Raw genomic sequence first — 23976 nt, forward strand, 5'->3', positions numbered from 1 at the left:
ACAGCGACAGTTTATTATGAAGAAGAGGTCTGTGCGCCGTCGGAGATCGGAGGTGCGGCACATCTCTTCCTGTGGCTGTAAAGTCCAATCGCAGCACGACACTTTCTGCCACAAAGATCGCAGGTGAAATATAAGGCAACAATAACCCGACCACATTACGTAGGTTGTTTTTGGTAGTATTTCGGTGTATGATGGCGCCGCCTAATTACTGTTTTTTGATGGACACTTTTCATACATAGAGATTTGGCTCCTTTATATAGTCTCCATGCATCAAGGGTTCGATAGAGAATAGAGGGAGTCCCATAGATGGCGCTGTTAACACAAGTCCGTGCAACCGCGCCAGCTACAGTGGCAAAAGAGTAGAAATTAAAAAGTGGCAACACTGTAGTGTCGTCCCGTTTTTCTTAGATTAATTTGAAAGGGAAGACACTACAGTGTTGCCACTTTTTAATTACTACTCTTTTTTGCCAGACTGTAAATAAATGAAAATCCCAGGATCAAGTAAATTGCAAAATAAACACAAATTCTCATGAATCACATTTATTTACATGAAGTGAAACATCCTTACATCTCTTACATTTGTATAGTTCGTTACGCGTGATATTTATTTACAATGTTGCAGCGTCCGCGCGCCGCAAACGACACGGAGCTCTATGTCTACGCCTTGGAAAAGCTGTCCAGATAAACAAGATAAACGAAAAGAAAAAATGTTATCTGTGGAGAATCAAACAGACAGTCGCAGTCAGTCCAAGTCCAGTCAAGTCTGGTCAAGTACACTGAAAATGAAACTGTTATAACGTATAACAGAAAATTATTATTGAAACTAACGCATTTTTCGCCAAAACATTACGAGACTAGTCATGAAACATGGTTTATTTAATGAAGATAATTTCGGTAATCGTACTAACTGTTATTGTTGCAGTAAAAGCCAGAATACACAAGTTGCCTCTTACGGTAAGGATAATAAACATATTTTACTATTTTCTGTTGCTCCTGCTAGTTTAAACGGAGTAATATATTTAATAACACGTGTCGGGATGTAAACTTATTCTGTAAACCATGTCAAACAGCATCGTTTATTTTAGAATTTAAAATTAAGTGAACATATTCATGTTGGTATATTGGATTAATGACGATCAACTTTACGGTTGGCTGGTTATAGTGGTTATTGTTTTCAGAGCTGTGCTAAATTATTCGTGCCATTTTATTCGGTATCCAGGAAACTATATATATAATTTTATTCTGCAAATATTAGTTGGGAGTTATAAATTGTGCATGTCAATAAAACTACATAATTTAATGCATAGCTATTTACATAAGTTGCGTTAGTATATATATATATAAATAAGTCCTTATTATGCTGCTTTTGCTTATATATGTTATAAGATCCCGGGTTTAACATGCACACAGGACCAGTATTTCCATTTTATTATGATTCTCCTTTCAATGTTTGTAAGTTTAAAGAAAACATTAGAGTAATGCTGCCACCACACTTCGCCTTATTAGGCAAATATTCGTGTTGCATCTCTTTCCTTTGACATACAAAACAAAAGATGCAACACAAATATTTGCCAAATACAGCAAAGTGCTGGCATAAGAAGACTAGTGTTAGCAAAACTTACAACAGCACTATTTGTTGAAATAAAACCATAATTACCTATCATCAATCTGTAACACATTGATTGAAATCATTTCAATGAGTCCATGATTACCAGACATTGGTTTTTGTGGCAAAATAAAGTGATTGACAAAATGAAATATCGACATGTCTGTTATCGATGTTACCTTATCATTATAGATATTTATTACATGTTATAAGAAGCTAGTTATCGCGATACACAACACGTTCAATATCTTCTTCTATTTTGGCACGGTATACTACATGTTTACGTTTAAATTTTTAAGTACTAAATATATGTAATAAATAAATTATGTACCGCTTTGTAATTGATTTGCATTCTTGAAATTTCTCAGTAGAAACTTACCTACAGCAAGTAGAAGTTACATCTTTTAAATATTAATCTATTACTTATCGTTAACCGATTTATCGATGTTTCATTTTCTCAAACACTCATTTTTGCCACAAAAACTTCTATTTCTGATGATTACTCTGCTCTAATTCAGGAAATAAGTATGTTGCCGATTGTTACTTACATACATACACTTCTCTCTTGATTCTGCTGAGTGCTGAGGATTTTGAGAATTTGTATGATTTGACATGTACAATGATGCCATATTAGTTTCAAATAAATAAGATAAATATATATAAAGTATACTATAAATTTAATACATAATTAGTTGTGGTTTAAAAAAATGTTTTTCATGGCAGGAAAAAAATTGACAATTACAGTTCAATCACCAACCTTCAAAGTATTCATGGTTAAAATATTATTTTTCATTCAGGAATCTAACAGCTCCAACACTTGGGTTACCATGCTGCTGAGCGAATTCAATATTCATTTATTTTTGTATGTATTTATTAACATATGGCATAGTCATTCAGAGCTTAAAGTTAAATAACTACATATATAAATATGGTGATATGTTAGATTTATAAGGCTCATCCGGTGTGTCCTAGCCCTAAGTTAGCTCCTAGTCATTAGTTAATTTGCATGTTAATTTGTTTTGTAATAGCACTAACATTATTTTTATTAGCTATGTAAGTTACTAACACATATGGGTGTATTAGGCCTGAAATAAATGACAATTTAATTTAATTTAATAAAACATACCATATTACTATACTCATGGACAAATTTAGAGGAACGCAAAAAAAGGTTTAATTGATTGATTTATTTATTGATTAAATTACTGGATTACAGCACCTAAAGTAATTACAAAATTAGTATTAGTAAGTACTTTTTTTGCATTCCTCTAAATTCCATTAGTGTATATAACACATTAATGAAAGTATTTTGCATATAGATACAATCAACAGCCATTTTTATGCCAATTTGTACCTGTCACATTGAAAATAATATGAGATCCCCAATAGTGGCTTTTTATATTAATTTGTCAATGTGATAATAATAATTCATACCTAATATATGTTATTATTCATACTATCCATACTAATATAATATTATAAATGCGAAAGTCTGTCTGTCTGTCTGTGTGTTACCTCTTAACGCTTAAACTGCTGAACCGATTTAGTTGAAATTTGACATAGAGATTGTTTGAGTCCCGGGGAAGGACATAGGATAGTTTTTTCCCGGAAGTCATCCCTCAAGAGGGTGAAAATTATCTCACTTCAACTCCGAAAGTGAGATAATTGATGCCTCGCCTGACAATGATGTAAGTATTATGCTCAAATTGAATCATTTTCTTTACATTTAATCAAGGCGTTAGAAGTTAGAATTGTCTTTCAAATAAGAATATAAGGAAGTTGGTATAGGATAGGAAATCAATAAAAAGCAGATTGGATAAAAAAAGAAGCTACCCAAAAATACTAATTCTACGCAGACGAAGTCGCGGGCAGAAGCTAGTTCCATATATAACAAAAACGTACCTACCTTTACACTGATTTATTAAGGATGGGTTAATTTATAATGTTTACATGTTTTGGTCTTTTTTTGCAACAATAATTATATTTCACTTAAGTGCCAAATTAAGGATACTTCTTTAATAAAATATAAAGTATGGCTGTGTTTTTAGGGTTCCGTACCCAAAGGGTAAAAACTGGACCCTATTACTAAGACTTTGCTGTCCATCCATCTGTCCGTCTGTCCCCAGGCTGTATCTCATGAACCGTGATAGCTAGACAGTTAAAAAATTTACAGATAATGTATTTCTGTTGCCGCAATAACAACAAATACTTAAAACATAATAAAATAAATATTTAAGTGGGGCTCCCATACAAAGACATAGATATACAGCGTGGAAAAAATGTATGGGCCCTGGAGGCAAAGTATCTTAAAACCTTAAGTTAGCTCATTTTACTTAAAGGAAACATTCTTTCATTTTTAAAAAGAAACAAAACTGCATTTAAAGTTTTTTTTAATTCACTTGTCTCGTCCGTGAATCGAACCGACAATAAATTTCAAAAAATAAACACCCTCTATTTTATTCTACTAGTAAAGTTAATGTTAATAATTACGTTTCTCCTAGAAACATTAAGTCTTGCACTCATCTGTCGTACAAAATATCTATAAAATCGAATATTTAGCACTTACTCAAGAATATTTTTAGACAAGCAACATGGAAAAAAAAAAATTAAAAACCTTTGAATACAGTTTTGATTCTTTTTAAAAACAAGATAATGTTTCGTTCAAGTAAAATGAGCTAACTTAAGGTTTTAAGGCACTTTCCCTCCAGTAGGGCTAAGATAGTCGGCTCTTTATCGTTTGTCACCATGCCTGTCACGTTCTAACAAATATGTAAGTGCGAAAGTGACACATGGCATGACAGGTGATAAAAATGCGACCATGATGCCGCTGCAGGGCCCATTATTTTTTTCCACCCTGCATATGTATTACGTAAATATTCAAGCTAAGTTTCATGTCATGCAAGCATGCCGTTTTGCCGTTTTGTATGAGAGCGCAATTTCGATAGTATGGGATGGCTTTATGGCGGCGAGGCGAGGTCTGTAGGAGGAGTAAGGCCTCCTAGCGGTGTTGCGCAGCCAAAGTCATGAGGAGACTACTTAATCCATATTACTAATATTATAAATGCGAAAGTGTGTTTGTCTGTCTGTCTGTCCTCTTCACGCTTAAACCGCTGAACCAATTTACTTGAAATTTGTTATAGAGATAGTTTGAGTCTAAGAGAAGGACATTAGTTTTTATCCCAAAAGTCATCCTTTAAAGGGGTGAAAAGGGGGGTGGATGTTTGTATGGGGAATCGATAAAAAGCAGATTGGATAAAAAATAAGCTACCCAAATTACTAACTCTGCGCAGACGAAGTCGAGGGCAAAAGCTAGTAATGAATATTGTAATGTTTCAGGATGATTACCGGCACTATGTGGACCTGACCACCTTCGGGTTCTTCCAAGGCGGGGTGCTCGATGTTCGCATGGTCAACTTCAAACTACCCTCAAACGTGGAACCCGGAGAGGTATGTACATTCAGTATATTGTACACAAAGCCGCAATATTGCATGCAATTAATTCATAATGCAGAAATCGCGAAGCGTCTGGTTGACGTAACTGGTGACCGAAGAGCTGGCGGCTTCCTCGCCCAACGTATCAGCATTGCGATACAGCGAGGAAATGCCGCCAGCATTCTTAGTTTGTTGCCTCAAGGACCTATTTTAGATTTAAGCTAGTTATTATTATTAATTTCGTTTACGTAATACCACTGTATATATCTTGTATGTAAATAAATATATTAATATTCATAATGTATACAAACTACATACCTACAACCGAAACCGTTGACGGTAGAAATATGAAACATATATTCTTCAAATATAAGCAACATTAAGAAAGATTTTTTTGAAATTCAACCCCATTTTGGTAACCCCAAACTGGGTGTCATGTTTTTAACTACTTCTACGCGAACGAAGTCTAGTAATTTTATATGGAGCGAATGAAAAAAGGCCTGTCTCATAGAAAACATACGAGATTACTTGACTGGCTGTTCCTGAGATATCCAAGTTCAATTATTTAATAATCATAATCATTTATTGTATAATATAGGTATTTAATTCTAGTCTATTAAGTATTTCTATAACAATACATTTCTTAAAAACGAACTTATTTATAAAATAAAACTAAATTAAAACTAAAAACTAAAACTAAATAAAACTAAAATACATCTAGAAAATGTGGCCCCTTTGGCATGGTGCCGAGGATGCTGGCAGCATTTCCCCGCTGAATTGCGATGCTAATAATGTCCTCCTCGCCGTGTCCGACGACGGCGACTCCAACCGTTTTTAATGGGAAACATGGAACGCTCTAATGTGGCTTGCGAAGCCAAACTTGGTTTTGAAGATACGATTGCATGGTACGCAATGGAGCTGGCCGGCTGAATTGTAGGTGTAGGTGTACGAAGGCTTCGGGCGCGTCTTACGGAGATGGCTCTTAGCATCCAAGTCTTCTAAGCGCTGCTGCTCGTATTGCTCTACACTTTTATGAACAGTTGCGCGCCATGCCGTTCTACACATCGCGCTTTCCTCCCAGGAATCGCTCGGTATACCGCAAGTGGATAGGTGACGCTTGAGGACGTCTTTATGGTGCAAGTACTGACCCCCCTGTTTCCTTTTTCCGCTAGAGAGCTCGGAATAGAACACAGCTTTGGGTAATCTGTTATTGCCCATGCGCACGACGTGGCCACCCCACCTGAGCTGATGTTTGATGATGAGTGCCTCGATACCAAACTCCACGGAACCAAAGACATACCGTCCGGTCTCTTGCCGTCGTCCCTGGCGATGCCAGCTGGCTCCAGCGAAGCTGGCACGTTGACGGATGCAAGAGACCGGCGGATTATGTCATTAAGTGCGGCGTGTCTAGAAAAGCGGCCAGCACTTCTTTGGCAGGACAACCCGTGGTGTCCTAATTCGTCGACCTCACTGCCGCAGAGGAACCTGTGTGGAGCACAGATGCGGGCTCCAAGCCGAAGACAGGTCGCGATGCGGAGGGTGTCCGGCGTGAGGAAGGTTCCGATGTTTGGTGAAGGATATGCCCGGAGCCACTCACTGGACTCCCTCGACGCCGAAGCCAGTAGTCTGGCCCGTTCGCGGCCTGTACTACGGCTTAGGAGGGAATTCATTGAAATTTGGCACATGATGTCGTCCCAGCTCCTTTGACAATTTGGATGAGTTGGGAAATCCTTGCTCGGGCAAGCACTTGACCAAGCTTTCTTGGCTTCGTCCAAGCCCACAGTCTCATAATTTGAGGGGAGACCTTATTAAATGATTTTTATGCCTGATAATTATCGATTTGATAATAACCTAAAATTTACGAAGATTCTAAGACGAGATTTTAAAATTTTGCACCAAGAAAATAAATATAGCACCATCCATACCTGGAATAATTATCCGATAATATCGGATAATTATCGCAATAATTATCAAAGACTGTAATTATCTGGATAATTTCGAACCCTGCAGTGATATTATAGTGACACTAAAAATACTTAACAACATTTATAAGTGCAACAGCCAATACTTAGGTAAATATTGCAGATAATTTTAAAATATAGAATTACTATAATAGAACAAGGATGTATAGTCTCTACGCTTAATAATACATTAAAATTAAAGGTGTAAAAGGCCCCCAATGTCAGAGAAAACACTAACATGTACTAATAAGATTTGGAGGTGTAACGGACCGGCCACGACATCGCGCGGCGGCGGCAGCGGCGAGCGGCGGCCATAGGTTGGAGCGAGACACAGCGAGCGGACCTTTCGTTCCCACCTATGGCCGCCGCTCGCCGTCGCCGCCGCCGCGAGTAGTCGTGGCCGGGTCATAAAGGCTCTCCAAGCGTCAAAATGAAATTATATGATATAAGTTCATGTTTATATGTGCCATTCTCAACCAAAAGAGTACTTATTGTCGGTGGTCAATAAGGCGCTATTTCCATATAGCTTCAATTTAAAATCAACCTTGTCGACTAGCGACAATGTGGTACTTTTTGGTTGAAAACGTCACATATTATGAAAAGACCTAAATGAATGATCTTTTCTTTATATTGACTGTAGCTATTTATTTTTTCTAGTACGGTTTCACCCTCGACCGCACAGTGAATGACGCCATCAGCCCGTACTTAGAGGCACATTCCGACATGTGCTTCCTAAAGGACAGCGAGAGCAGCTACACGTCCTCGCAGCACCCCGCCATCGTGTTCCTTAAGATGGACTTCAACAACTTGAGGTGAGTGTTGTTCTGATGATGTCCTTCCTAAAGGACAGCGAGAACAGCAACACGTCCCCGCAGCACCCCGCCATCGTGTTCCTTAATATGGACTTCAACTTGAAGAGGGTGTTGTTCTGATGATGTCCTTCCTAAAGGACAGCGAGAGCAGCTTCGCCACCCCGCAGCACTCCGCCATCGTGTTCCTTAAGATGGATTTTAACAATTTGAAGTGAGTGTTGTTCTGAATACTTCCTTCCTAAAGGACACCGTGAGCAGCTACGCCTCCCCCCAGTACCCCACCATCGTGTTCCTTAAGATGGACTTCAACAACTTCAGGACATCATCAGAATCAGAACAACACTCACTTCGATTGTTGTTCTGATGATGTCCTTTCTAAAGGACAGCGAGAGCAGCAACACGTCTCCGCAGCACCCCACCATCGTATTCCTTAAGATGGACTTCAACAACTTCAGGACATCATCAGAATCAGAACAACACTCACTTCGATTGTTGTTGTGATGATGTCCTTTCTAAAGGACAGCGAGAGCAGCAACACGTCTCCGCAGCACCCCGCCATCGTGTTCCTTAAGATAAGACTTCAGCAACTTGAATTTTGGTGTCTAGCCATTGAAGTTGCCGCGCACCGTTATGGAAAGGACACCTGCTCGCGCTTACGCCCACTAGCGATTTTGACGTTTTTGATGTGAAGGTTCGATTTGAGTGATGCTTGATGCTTAAATAATGATTATTTAACCTTATTTCCTCGTATGTTTGGAGAAAAGCACTATATATGCCTCGGCTTCGCGTCGTTCGACAAAATCGAAACTCATCCACGTATTGCCCTTTCCCGGCCTCTGCAATAATGTACTATTAAATACTGGTAATAACTTAAAATTTACAAAATTTTACCTTTATACCAATAGCAAAAGGCTTTTTAATCAGTGTATAGACTTGTATTATAACATGTAACTACCTATATATAAAGAGGTCATTTCCTAAATATTGTCATTTTCTCGTTTGCAGGTTAAACATAACTTGCAAAGGCAACGACCTGAAAGCCATGCATCTGTACCAGAACCGATCGCAGATACCACTGGACCGCGCCAAGCGGAGTAGCTTCTGGCGGCACCCTTACATCACCAAGCGGTCTGCTGACAGTGAGTATAGCTGTCTAGCCCACTGTTGGGCATAGTGGGACAACCTTGAAACCATGCATCTGTATCACAACCGGTCACAGATACGGATCGCGCCAAGCGGAGTAGCTTCTGGCGGCGCCCTTACATCACCAAGCGGTCTGCCGACAGTGAGTATAGCTGTCTAGCCCACTGTTGGGCATAGTGGGATGACCTCGAAACCATGTAGCTAGTGTAACCTAGCTGAAACGTCGGAAAAAAGGTAAAATAATGAAATTTAGTCGCTTTAGACACTTTAATGACATTAATTGTGTACAAAACTCGAGAGTTTCAAGTACATACATACATACATATAATCACGCCTATTTCCCGGAGGGGTAGGCAGAGACCACGGATTTCCACTTGCTACGATCCTGACATACCTCTTTCGCTTCCTTTACTTTCATAACATTCCTCATACACGCTCGCCGGTTTAGGGTGCTCTTGACCTGGCCTTTCTTCAGGATTTCCCCGATGTGATCAGAGAAGGTCCGCTGAGGTCTGCCCCTTCCAACTCCCGTTTCTACCTCTCCCTTATACACTATCTTTGTTAGCCTTCTTTCACTCATTCTTTCCACGTGTCCAAACCATCTCAACATACCTTTCTCAATTTTTGTCACTACATCTTCGCTCAGTCCACACTTTTCCCTTATCACACTGTTCCTAATTCTATCTTGTAATCTCACACCACACACACTTCTCAACGCTCTCAGAGTTTCAAGTGTTGTATTATATTTCTTTACTTTAAATAAGTGAAACATCACATTATCAAAAAGTAGTAATCAAAGTAACATCAGTATAACTGCATTTGCTAGATTGCAAATTGAATAGGCAGACAAATATCTACACAAGAAAATTAGGAGAATGTAAAAGTATCATTACTAACTGGCTTAAAGGTAAAACCTACGAGGAAACAGAAATACTCTTTGGCGTAACTCAACCTGTACAGTGGTTTTAGTTGTAAGTTAGGTTAAGTATTTACATCAACTTCAAATTATAATCAACTCTATACTATCACAGGTATTATGTTCAATACTATTATGGACTTCTATCGGTCCCCTAACTATTATTGTAAATAAAGCATGCTAGATCCTAACTTAATAATCATAATTAAGATTCATAAGTCGGCTAGAACCTCTGTATGAAAGAGCAAATTCCTCCCAATACAAGTTATATTAAACTTAAACGGAGGATTCGACACACCTGTAACCCACTGCATGTTACACAATTTTTTTTATTTTATTTAAATGACGAAACTTGTTTGTACTTTTCAGAGGGTCCGGAATGCGTGCCTCCTTGCTCGTGCGCCCATCTGCCCATAACAAAAGAAACAAAAAATGGCTTCGATTATTACAATACCAGTGTGAGTTATTTGCATCCTCTAATGCAGCGGTTCTCAAACTTCTTTTGGCGACACAGCAAAATATTTGACGGAGCCCCCAAATGAAAAAGTTTCATTTGTCAAATTAACCGTGAACCAGAGATATAGGAGACCTTTATTGATTTGTTTTCGCTTTTTCTCGCGGAGCCCGCACAGAAGCTTCTCGGAGCCCTAGGGGCCCGCTCTAGTGCATGTCATAAAAAATATTTGTTGAAATTTGAACTTTAATAGATGCCGGTAGAGTTTAATATTATAACTGCGATATATGGCTTCGTTTGATCAATTGCGACATTATTATAAATTTAACATTATACTGCTACAAAAAACATTCGTTACTTGAATGCACTAAAGAACAATTAATGCGAAACACCACGTACCACCATTGCATAACAATTCTATACACAATTACCCATTTTCTTTACACTTGAATATAAGGAAGTTTTTTTATATATATGAAACTAGCTTTTGCCCGCGACTTCGTCTGCGTGGAGTTGACCCCCTCCAAGGATGATTTCTGGGATAAAAACTACCCTATGTCCTTCCCCGGGACTCGAAACTATCTCTATACCAAATTTCAACTAAATCGGTTCAGCGTTTTAAGCGTGAAGAGGTAACAGACAGACACACTTTCGCATTTATTACTTGCATGCACAAGCATAGGCATGAGCTTAGCATGGATTAGTATATTAGTAGTAGTAGTAGTTTAAAAAAAAAAAAAAAAAAATTAAAATTTAAACTGTTTATTTCAAGAAAGATTACAAAGACTATTTACAGACTTAGCCTAATCTACATTCTAATAGATTGTATGCTAAGTATGGTCTATGGTATAATATGCTATATATAACAATTATGAGGTTAACTTAAATATTCGGGCAGTGCTTTTTTATCATGATTTTAATTTTATGGGGCTTACCCTCTTCTAAATTATCTATTATATCTCTAGGAAGACTATTTAAGATGTGTGGCAAATAACTCGACCAGACTCTTTGCCCATAATAGTTGTTGCTACTTGGTATATTGAAATATTTTTTATTTAACAGTACTCTAAGGTTAGTTGGCCTGTCATACCTATTCAGACTTTCCAATTTATGTCTATATTCTAATACTATCGCTAGTTTCACTTTATCATACACATTCATTATTATACAATGTTGGAATAAGTTATCATAATTATGTTTATGTTTATATTTGATTTTTAGTGGTACAATGGATTTTAAGATTCTTAACTGTAAACTATATATTCGCTGTAGGTGACTTTTGTGGGTTCTGCCATAGCTAGATATTCCATAGTTTATCACCGAGTCAGCCATGGCCATGTATATTAGACGGAGTGTATTATACGGCATTTTGTTTTTAAGTATTGTCAGGTTACTGAGTACGGCTCTTAGTCTCTTACATACATGGTCAATGTGCGGACTCCAATTAAATTTATTATCTATTATAAGTCCAAGGTATTTATGCTGTTCTACTAAGTCCAGGGGCTCACAGTAGTAAAATTGTTAGTAGTAGTAGTGTACTTTATTGTACAAAAAACGGTTAACATGAAATTCATATAAATTTAGGTACAAAGGCGTGCTTATCCCTATAAGGGATCTCTTCCGGCTAACCTATGGGTGTTAGTATGGATGTTTGCTATATAACGCTTATATCTTACATCCCTCACTACACATCGAGTTTTGATAACCTTTTGTTTCCCCAGTTCGCAATGTACGTGGCATCCGTGCGCGAGGAGGGGCTGTACAACCTCTACTTCCACAACTGCCCAAAGACTGACAAGGGAGTTACACCCGCTATGAACTTTGTTGTAAGTAAACAATGTTTATTTTCATCACACTTGCTCGAAAAAGATCTAATTTCACGTAGGTATACTGAAGGACAAAGGCCTATATTGTTCCGGCGGGAGGCGGGAGTTATCCCTAAAATCGGCTTCGTGTTATAATTAGTCATATAAATTCAGTGGTAAAGAGTGCAAATAAAATGCTGGGATTTGTAATGCGTACGTCACCGCAGTTTTCTAGCACGACCGTACCAATACTTCTGTACAATGCCTACGTACGTAGTAAGCTCGAATTCAGTTCTATAATATGGGACCCTGTTGAACTGAATTATAAGCTCTTACTTGAACGAGTTCAGAAAAAATTTGCTCGACATCTCTACAAGAGGCAGTACGTATATTATCCTTTCCTATATCCGTCACCATTTGTAGCAGCAAAGATAGATATAACTCCGTAATAGATGGATACAGTCTAAGGAAAAAACGTGCCTTGAAAATCACGAAAATTTGATTCTCGATCAGAGGGCGCCACTAGTTTTTTCCTACACTCGTATAGAGGGCGTTGACGGTTTCGTTTGTTATTTATAATTTTAACGCATATCAGTTAAAGATCATGGGTCAAAATCATAAAAATAATTAATGCAAATAAAAAAAGTCATTTATCCATATTTAAATACATTTTATCGTATTTTTATAAATATTTATTTTTAGTTTTAAAGTGTCGACAGATGGCAGTGAATTTACTGGGGTTACAAAATTTACTATGACAGTACCGCTCTAGTATAAGTTACTCTATGGTAGCAGGTATGGTCGGACTCGAGACCCTCAGTTTTAGACGTAAGCTGCATCTTGCCGTTCACTACAGCCTTTTGATAAGAGGGAAAATAGACAACCCTGTGGCGTTGGAAGGTATCCGTCTCTTTGTGCCCGAGCAATACGGACGAGCGGGACGCCGCCGCCGGCCGCTGTTCGTGGCGCCGACGGCGGGGCCTCGCACGCGCCGCGCCGGCAACGCGCCCGGCGCAAGTGCGCACGCCCCAGCGCAGCTCAACCAACTCGTTTTAAGGGGATCCCATGCCCCAATGTCCTTCGATTTGAATCCCTTAGTTTTCTAATGTTTTTTGTAGCTTATCATATTAACAGCAACGGATTTTAGCAATATAGCCCATATTTACTTCAAAGTTCATTGTTTTCGAAATATTTGGCATCAAAGTTGAACAATTTTAGGCCAAAAAACTGGTTTTCTGGCCATAACTTTTGTGTTAATTAGTTTAAAATTAAAACCTTAGACAAATTTTTAGAGACGTCTAAGACGAACCCAAATATGTAGATTTTGTATAAGTAAGATCTTTCACAGCAATCGAGATACGAAAAAAGTGTTTTTTTAGACAATGTTTAAAACAATCATAAATAAATAAGTATTAATTTTTTTCACAATCCGGTAGACAAAAATGGAGATAAAAGATTGAAGAACCGATAGCCGCTTGTCTTATAATTCTATATGTAGTGCAAAAGTAGGAGATACGATTCAAAACTTGTCAAAAATCGATGAAAACCTCAGGTAGCCCCTTAAGCCAGGATGCCGACGTGTTCGCCGATAGCTGGCACACTTTGATTTGTAAAATACGCTCATTATGTAATGAATTCATTTAAACATAAATGTACATCAGATTTACTGTTACATAATATATGATATAAATCTACTGTTTCATTATGTATTGCTAAATACTGTTGTTAGCATTATAGGCGCTTTGGTATTACTGTAAGCTTATAATTGTAATAAAATAAATAAAATAAAAAATAAAATTAGAAATTTGTAACATAGCACTTGGAAAACATTTTTTTTTGTTAAAATAATAAAAACTAATTGAAATTGTTGATTTCGTTGAAAAAAAAACCAAATATGTGACGTCACACGAGGGGGGAGGGGCTAGCCAAATGTGACCAAGTGTGACAAGGAGGGGAGAGGTCAAAAAAAATCTTCAAATTCGTGTGATGTAATTAATGGATGACCCCCAATGTGCATTGCGTCGCACTCTCTCATTAAGCAAAATGTGAGACGCGGACCCACATTAGACCAAGAAATTGTACATGTGAAATACCTTACTAAGATAAAATGAAGTTTATTTCATTAATAGTCCCCGGCAACCTCGGTTCTCCATACAAACGCAGTTACGCTCTCATTTTAAAACGACTAGCTAGATTGCTCTCTACGTATATCTACGTCTTTAATCAGTTTATGTAGCTTTAGATACCATAGTTAAATAAAACCGGCCAAGTGCGAGTCGGACTCGCGCACGAAGGGTTCCGTACCATTACGGAAAAAACCACAAAAAATCACATTTGTTGTATGGGAGCCCCATTTAAATATTTGTATTATTCTGTTTTCAGTATTTGTTGTTATAGCGGCAACAGAAATACATCATCTGTGAAAATTTCAACTGTCTAGCTATCACGGTTCATGAGATACAGCCTGGTGACAGACAGACAGACAGACAGACGGACAGCGGAGTCTTAGTAATAGGGTCCCGTTTTTACCCTTTGGGTACGGAACCCTAAAAAAACATCGAATTCACATTTTTCATACTAAACTTGTTTTTGCTCTATGTCGTTTGTTTTATAAACTGGAGCTATATAACCTAATTACAGACCTAGATATACCTCATGTCATTGTATATGCAAAGTTTCATTAAAATCCAACACGTAGTTTTAAAAGAACGAAACTCCGTTTGTATGGGAAGGTGAAATTCAGCCGAGCTATAAGATAAAATCTATTTCAGATAGAAATATACGAAAGCAACGACGGCAATTTCCTGTCAGCCGGCGAGATGCCGCTCCCCGCCTTATACAGCACGATGTCGCTCATATTCCTGCTCTCGGCCGGTTTTTGGACCTTCATCCTCAAGAGCAGCAAGCACCCCGTGTACCGGATACACATCCTCATGTGCGTGCTGGCGTACCTCAAGGCGCTTTCGTTGGCCTTCCACGGGATCAACTACTATTTCATCAGGACGAGGGGCGAGCACGTCACGGCGTGGGCCATACTCTACTATATCACTCACCTGTGAGTATACTGTCACAAAGACGGGCGTGTTTAGAGAGAGACGGACGCGCAAACAGACAGCATACATGAAACTGAGCAAAACTCATCCTCACTTCTTAGACACATGGCACACCATAAATAAGCGGGCATCCCGCTCGTTTCTTCCCAGAACGTGCAGAATGTGGAATGAGTTGCCTCCTGAGGTATTTCCTTTGTGCTACGACATGGGATTCTTCAAGAAGCGGGTATTTAGGGTTCTCAAGGATCGGCAATGCTTAAGTGGCTCCTGTGATGTTGCTTACGTCCATGGGCGACGATGACTGCTTCCCATCAGGCGGCTCGTCTGCTCGTTTGCTGAATATCACATAAAAAAAAAACTGTCAATACATGAATATGTCTTTCTCTTCCCCTGGTCGCTCGGTTTCATGTCTATAACTACTTGTATATACTATGTCTATGTTTGTCAGGTTAAAAGGCGCAGTGTTGTTCGTGACAATAGTGCTCGTCGGTACGGGCTGGAACTTCATCAAACACATCCTGGCTGACCGGGACAAGAAACTGTTCATGATCGTCATACCACTGCAGGTATTTTATTATTAGTTATTTGGGTAATTTTTTTTTCACCTCAGCAGCTCGAACGTTCGTGGCCCACAAATGGTCTCGCCAGAAGACCAGCGCTGACTTTAGAGTTAGCATTATGCTGAGGCGGGACCATTTCGTGTTAAACTATATACTTTTTGTTTTAAATATACTTTTTCTTTGTAATACGTTTGTATGAAATGTAGTTCGCCATGAATAAATGAATTAGCTCCATGCATGAATTTATTTTTATTTTTGGATTCATAATTTATATCGTTGGAACACCGGAAATGATAAAAATACTTTTGTAAATCTTAACATTATTTCATTAAAAAATATTTAAAATGTTGAAATTTTTTGAGCGGTTGAAACGCTCATAATTTTTGGCGCGAATTCGACAGAGCGTGATGACGTCACACGTTGGGCGGCCCAACTGACGTTTGCTACTAATGACACTAAACTGTCGAACGCGTGACGTCACGTGGCGTTTCGAGCGTTTCGCTCACTAGCTTTTCGCGGGCAAATCTTTGTACTTTTTATTTATAATTTTAAGCAATTAAATGGTAATTTAGAAACGGAAATGCATTTGTAACATGATATAACGGTAACAAACATCCGAATAAAACATATTTCGTTCAAATATAAACTTCATGCATGAGGCTAATTATTCTTATTCTAATGACACTTTGAAGGTATTCGTCAGGTTTCAGGGTTTATGTTTGAATTATTAGGTGGTTGCAAACGTGGCAGAAATAATAATAGCGGAGAGCGAAGAGGGCGCGGCGGAGCACAACGCGTGGAGCGACACCTTCATTTTGGTGGATCTCCTGTGCTGCGGTGCCATTCTGTTCCCCGTCGTGTGGTAAGTTACTGTTGTATTTCTTTAGATTTATACTACAGTCGCCATCAGTTATATCGGAGCGGCCAAGGTGCTCACAAATATCTGAACACGCCTCTATTGTCAAGGCGCTAGGTGCGTGTTCAGATATTTTTGAGCACCTCGGCCGCTCCGATATATCTGATGGCGACTGTACAAGGCGTCGCAAGTCCCGAACAACTACAAGTAGAATAGTATTCGTACGACATAAAATAGTAGAAATGAAATAAAATAGAACTAAAGGCAAAACATAGTGGCAACACCAGTTGACTTGTCACAACAATAATTTTTTTGACATTTCTATGTAAATAATGATTTTTATTTTAAAATATTTCTGTGTTAAACTAGTTATTTTACGCAGAAAAGAAATAGTAAACAACAAATTCAATAAAACAAAATGTAATTAAACTCAGAAGATAACGTGTTTTAAAGGCGGTTGGCCTGAAATTTCATGTTGGTGGATTGTGATCTGAATTCAAGGTGTTTATGAATGATCTGCTGATATGACGGGCAAGTATCTCTTAATAAATAACTTAATATTGATATATCAAGGCATCGACGTACAATTATTGATGAAATACGTGGTTTTTTGATCTACGTTATATATGTCAACGTCAAACGTAAAGGACGCACTTATGCGGCAGAAGGAGATGGATTTCGTGGTTGGTCCCATAGTAAAAGTTGCTCTGTATAATCGCATAACCTCCCTAGCAAGTGGAATGCACTTATTTTTTAGCCACCGTGTATAGTTTCGTGTTTAAATGGCACATCTACTGCTTAAATCTATCGTGTGTATAGTCTGTTTTATAACTATAAAATACTACTCCTTATATTTTCTAGCAATAAACAAATGAGTGTTACGTACCTACTATTTACTATGGGCAGTGCTTCATAATTATAATTATACTAGCTTTTGCCCGCGACTTTGTCTGCGTGGAGTTAGTAATTTGGGTAGCTTATTTTTTAGAGTTTTGAATGAATCACGGTTAGTTTCACTAGACTTATATTGACCGGGATATAGACCGTGATTACCTTTTGTATTATTTGCCGACGACGCGCAAGAATGAGGGTAGACAGAGCGCTGTCTACACAACTTTGACACCCACCCGCTATCTTCAGTCACCCGTGAACATGATGCATGTAACTGCGTCGAAATATCGGGAGCTCACAAATAATACAAAAGGTAATCACGGTCTATATCCCGGTCAATATAAGTCTAGCTTATTTTTTATCCAATTTGCTTTTTATCGATTCCCCATACAAACTTCCATCCCTCCTTATCACGCCCTTAAAGGATGATTTCTGGGATAAAAACTACCCTATATCCTTTCCCGGCACTCAAACTATCTCTATACCAAATTTCAACTAAATCGGTTCAGCGGTTTAAGCGTGAAGAAGTAACAGACAGACAGACACACTTTCGCATTTATAATATTATGTATGGATTAAAAAAACAGACCATAGAAAAACAATCGAAATTAAACTATCGTGAGACATATTTCAAAGTATTTAGATCAGTACGGTTTCACTCACTGTTATTTTTAGTCGCTTCTGTCGACATGTTTCGGATTCGTCGGGAATCCTTCCTCAGGCACGAGTGCCCTCGGGGGCTGTACTTCGTGCACCGCGCCGCCCGCCTCGTCGCGACTAAAAATAATAGTGAGTTCAACCGTACTGATCTAAATATTAATAGAAAACCATTTTACCTCACAGGTCGATACGCCACTTGCAAGACGCGTCGAGCACCGACGGCAAAGCAGCGATCAACCTGCGGAAACTGAAGTTGTTCCGCCACTTCTACATAATGGTCGTGTGTTACATATACTTCACGAGGTTCATCGTCTATCTGCTCAAGGTAAATATACGAGTAATGTATGGGCCAAGGGCCTGACACTCTTTGATAGAGAAAGATAGTCTTATTGCGATTCCAATAGGAGGAAAGAGAAAATAGTGCCATGCTTTGTCCTTATCACCGACCGGCATCATAGGTAGGAGGCGGTGGCGAAATACCGAAATTTATAAGTGGAAGAGAAAAAATCCTTTGCTGTCCAAATTTTATATGAATATTCTTTCTCTTACCCCCGGTCGCTCGGTGGCGCGTCTATAACTACTTGTATATACTATGTCTATGGTATGGGCTAATAAAATTTACCCAAAAATCCTTCTAACCTTCTATACACGGTGGCTAAAAAATAAGTGCATTCCCGTTGCCAGGGAGGTTTTGGGATTACACTGAGCAACTTTTACTATGGGACCAAATCCGAAATCGCGAAAAAGAATTTGGCTGTTTCTTACATTTTGGCTGGTCCGTTTTCTATGGGAGGGTAATTTATTTTTGCGATTTCGTGTTTGGTCCCATAGTAAAAGTTGCTCAGTATAATCCCAAAACCTCCCTGGCAACGGAATTGCATTTATTTTTAGCCACCATATGAACCAAGATTACATCTTTAACCAAATTCAATATTTTTTCTGGTATTGTGTGGACAGGGTCAATAGGACCAATGTATAGTTATTTGGATATTGGACGTGGTATTTTTGTTTACTATAAAAATGTATTACTTAGAAACATATATAACACTGATACCGACCTCAGTGTGGCTCCACCTGTCCGAAATAAATATTTTGAGACTCGAAATTGCATGGCATGACAAACTCACGGCACATACATTTTCATATATTTTAATAAATATTCAATGTCAGCGGTGGTGGCCGAGTGGATATGACGTCCGACTTTCAATCCGGAGGTCGCGGGTTCAAACCCCGTCGTACCAATAAGTTTTTCGGAACTTATGTACGAAATATCATTTGATATTTACCACTAGCTTTTCGGTGAAGGTAAACGTGAGGAAACCTGCATACATAAGAAATTCAAAGGTGTATGTGAAGTCCGCAATCCGCATTAGGCTGGCGTGGGGACTATAGCCGAAGCCCTCTCGCGCATGTGAGGAGGTCTGTGCTCAACAGTGGGACGTATATAGGCTGAATTATTATTATTATAAATATTTAATGTTTGTCCCGTCCTGTCCGACAGATAACGGTGCCGTTCCAGTACTCGTGGATAGACGAGATGTCGCGCGAGCTGGCAACGTTCGTGTTCTTCGTTATGACCGGCTATAAGTTCCGACCTGCCGCCGCCAACCCGTACTTCACGCCCAACACGACGGACGACGCGCTCGTGTGAGTTACCTTGAAGGTTCACTGACATGCGCGGCTGGCTATAATAAAATGCCCAATGTCCGATGTCCACCTTCTTGCATTTCGACAATGTTCACGATGACGCGCCGCACACGTTAGGCTGTTTTTTTAACTATTCGGTGCATTTACCATCCAAAGTGTAAAGTCATCCAAACTACTAGTTTAGCTATAAAAAAAAAACAAAAACATTTTTTTTTAATCCAAACCAAGGGGATTCTAGGCTTGGAATTTAGTAAAACGATATAACAAGACAAATAAACCGAATTTAAACTGTTGTGAGACATACTAACATTAAATAATTTCACGGTTTAGACACATTTGTTTTAGTCACTCGCGCGACATGTTTCGGAGAGCCTAAGTCTCCTTTCTCAAGCACTAATAGTGACACACAACAACACTACAACAAGTGAGTCTACACCGTAAAATTATTTAATGTAAGACAAATAAATGTACCTAAGAAAGTTATACACTTCAGCCAGGGGCAGTTTCACTATAGAAATGCGGCCAGACCCTTTGTATGGTTTATGGTGGGCTACAAATCTACTCGACCAATCATATTGTCGCATTACGTATGTTCTGGCCCTCACGGGCGCATGCGGTAGGCCACTTCTATAGAATCCTACCTTCTATGGGTAAACGCTTGGAGCGTGCGTTACGTGGCGTTCTTACGAAAGCGGAAATTTGCGCTAGGTGGCGCTTTGGAGATTTAGTTTTCGCAGTGACGCAAAACCAACTAAAAACAATAACCGGACAAGTACGAGTCGGACTCACCCACCGAGGGTTCCGTACTTTTTAGTATTTGTTGTTATAGCGGCAACAGAAATACATCATCTGTGAAAATTTCAACTGCGAATGCGAGACGGACAGCGGAGTCCATTTTTACCCTCTGGCTACGGAACCCTAAAAAATATAGATTTAGACTACTACAGACAGACAACCAGTAAAACAAGTGAACTATTGGCAGACTTTAAAACCCAGTTCATCGTTTTCAGCCTATCGGAAATCGGCGTGCTAGAGGGAGTAACGAAGATACCGCACCGCGGCGAGAGGAAGCGAGAAGACACGGTGCCTCTCATGCAGGACGGCTACAATTCCGACTAGCGTATGCTTTCCTAGTTAGTTTTATATCTTGTACAGTCGCCATCAGATATATCGGAGCAGCCAACGCGCTCACAAATATCTGAACACGCCTCTATTGTCAAGGCGTTACGAGTGCGTGTTCAGATATATCTGCTCCGATATATCTGATGGCGACTGTACTTTAGAGTTTGGGAGTGCTAAAGACTATGAAAAAAATCGTTTAGCTAAAAGCTAGCTTTGCGCTGATTTTGACAGAAAAAAAGTGTGGGAGTACCACCGTCAATTAATATGACAATAACGTATTTAGTGGCACTTTCAGTGTATAATCTGTCAAAGTTGGTGCAAAAATAGCTTAGACTAACTCAGAAATAGCGGTAACGTGTTTTATACTATGAATATAGCTTGGGACTTTGCCGTCATCATTGTATAGCAAATTTTGAAATCACGTTATTTAATAATTATTTTATTTCCACGTAGGCAATGAGACATGGAGACAGTGAAGCTTATATAAAAATATCGTCGCTATACTTACTCAACCTCATATCTGCAACTATCATTTGATGGAAATGTCGCTTTTCTTTTATTCGGAATACGGGTGTATTTGTCATCAAATGAGTGTTGCAGGTACGAGGTTGAGTAAAAGTATAGCGGCGATACGCATACGGAGCAGATGCGAGATACTCGAAAGTCAGCAGGTACTCGCTCTTCTTCCCACATTTTAGAGAACAGCGTCCAGATCGCCTCCTGAAGCTCTGTCCCTCCGTAATAAGAAGGCGGTGGGCATTGACAATGTACCTGGGAGAACTTTCGTAGCCTACATCTAGCGTCAAGTAGCGAAACTATCAGTACTGCTACTCGACACTAAAATAAATAAAATAAGAATCATTTAATTCAGAAATCATAGGTTCCATAATATGGTTAGTAACTCTTTACTTAAGAGCTATGTTAGAATATTATTAAAAGGAAAGGAAAACTAAACTAAAATTAAATTAAATTAAAATTACAAAACAAAAAACAAAAACATATAAGATGCGACCACCCCCTCCGCCGCTTCATGCATCCCGTGAACTCCATCTCATAACATGCAGATCCATGAAGCGGCCGAGGACGGGCGAGTCCAGCCTGTCCGCTATCATCTGCAGGATGCTGTTGCCGCTCCCTCGCACACGTCGTATAACGGACGCCGACTTTTTGCGTATTATAACATAAAAATCGTCGACGGCCGCATCTGCAAACATGCCCGACGCGCTGCAATAACGAGGGAGCCGCATCAGGGCCCTGAATGCGTTATTGTATTGCACTCTTAGTGCATTGTACGCCCGCTGCGTAAAGCTGACCCATAGACCACTCGTGTAAAAACTTTGGCAGTACGCTCTAAAAAGAGATAGTTTTACAGTACAGCGAGTGAATCTATGAGCCAGCATATTGCCGCGAACGGACAATGACCTTCGCTCACGTTCTATATCCTTATCGTCTTTAAGGTCTTCGGTTAGCACATGGCCCAGATATTTGAACTGTGACACTCGCTTCAAAGGCATACCGTTTAAGAGAAGTGGTGGTATAGTGGCAACTTGTTCTTACCTTTGAAAATCATGAACTCACTTTTTTTCACGTTATACCTTAAGCCGTGCGCATCCGCATACCTTTCACATATTTTAATTAGCTTTTGCAGTCCATAGAATGACGGACTGAGTAGCACCATATCGTCCGCATAACTTATATTATTTACGGTGATATTATCAAGGCGGCAACCGATATGAATGCCACTCAGCTCGCCAATCAGCTAATCAACATACAGGTTAAGGGGATCCCATGCCCCAATGACCTTCGATTTGAATCCCTTAGTTTTCTAATGTTTTTTGTAGCTTATCATATTAACAGCAACAGATTTTAGCAATATAGTATCCCATATTTACTTCAAAGTTCATTGTTTTCGAAATATTTGGCATCAAAGTTGAACAATTTTAGGCCAAAAAACTGGTTTTCTGGCCATAACTTTTGTGTTAATTAGTTTAAAATTAAAACCTTAGACAATTTTTTAGAGACGTCTAAGACGAACCCAAATATGTAGATTTCGTATAAGTAAGATCTTTCCCAGCAATCGAGATACGAAAAAAGTGTATTTTTAGACAATGTTTAAAACAATATAAATAAGTATTCATTTTTTTCACAATCCGGTAGACAAAAATGGCGATAAAAGATTGAAGAACCGATAGCCGCTTGTCTTATAATTCTATATGTAGTGCAAAAGTAGGAGATACGATTCAAAACTTGTCAAAAATCGATGAAAATCTCAGGTAGCCCCTTAAACAACCCAACTAAATGTCACATGTGTCGCGACTGACGAAAAGTGTATTGCTCAACAATTTATAACTAATATTATAAGCAGAAGGAGTTGAAAATAGAGTTCAGGTTAAGCCGGTTATAATATTAGTGGAAAATCGTTGAGCATTAGACTTTTCGACGCGATATCTATTGCAGTACTGATAGTTCCGCTACTTGACGCTAGATGTAGCCTACGAAAATATGTATGTAGTTTCACTAGACTTATATTAACTGGGATATGGACCGTGATCACCTTTTGTATTGTTTTTGAGCTCCCGATATTTCGACGCAGTTCCATGAATACAAAAGGTAATCACGGTCCATATCCCGGTTAATATAAGTCTACGAAAATAATAGTCGTTTTGGTAACGAAACTGATGTATGGAGTGAGCACTCTTGAGGATTTGCCACACTGGATGCGTTCTGCGTTCTGCGGTCAGCGGTCAGCGGTCAGGTCAAACCCGCATTATGTATGAACAACATTGACAGAACGCAAAACGCATCCAGTGTGGCAAATCCTTCATATCTTCTTAATTCTCTTTGATATAATCAACTAGCGGTCACGGTGAACTTCGGACCGCCAGTCAAGTGACTGACAACTTTACTGACGAGATCCGCACTCGTACAACCTAGAAAGCGATAACCATGACGATTTCACTAAAAAGTAGATGTCATTCATCTTGGCCATTTTTTTCGTGACTTCCGATTTTCAATCCGGAGGTCGCGGGTTTAAACCTCGGCTCGTACCAATGAGTTT

At 39.0% G+C, this 23976-nt stretch overlaps 1 protein-coding gene and 1 long non-coding RNA gene across 2 annotated transcripts in view; both read left to right on the forward strand.

The window, feature by feature from the left end:
- Positions 1–23976, forward strand: part of LOC134754525 (uncharacterized) — a 267264-nt gene that overhangs the window by 236364 nt on the left and 6924 nt on the right. The window lies entirely within an intron of this gene.
- On the forward strand, positions 783–20965 carry LOC134754291 (protein GPR107). The gene is made up of 12 exons (XM_063690522.1): positions 783–954; positions 4943–5053; positions 7657–7811; positions 8817–8950; positions 10240–10328; positions 12046–12150; positions 14901–15184; positions 15631–15748; positions 16474–16604; positions 18333–18474; positions 19651–19796; positions 20807–20965. The coding sequence occupies exons 1-12, from the start codon at positions 868–870 to the stop codon at positions 20913–20915; spliced, it is 1611 nt and encodes a 536-aa protein (XP_063546592.1). The 5' UTR covers positions 783–867; the 3' UTR covers positions 20916–20965.

This window comes from Cydia strobilella, chromosome Z, assembly GCF_947568885.1.
Source record: "Cydia strobilella chromosome Z, ilCydStro3.1, whole genome shotgun sequence".
Classification (NCBI taxonomy): Eukaryota; Metazoa; Arthropoda; class Insecta; order Lepidoptera; family Tortricidae; genus Cydia; species Cydia strobilella.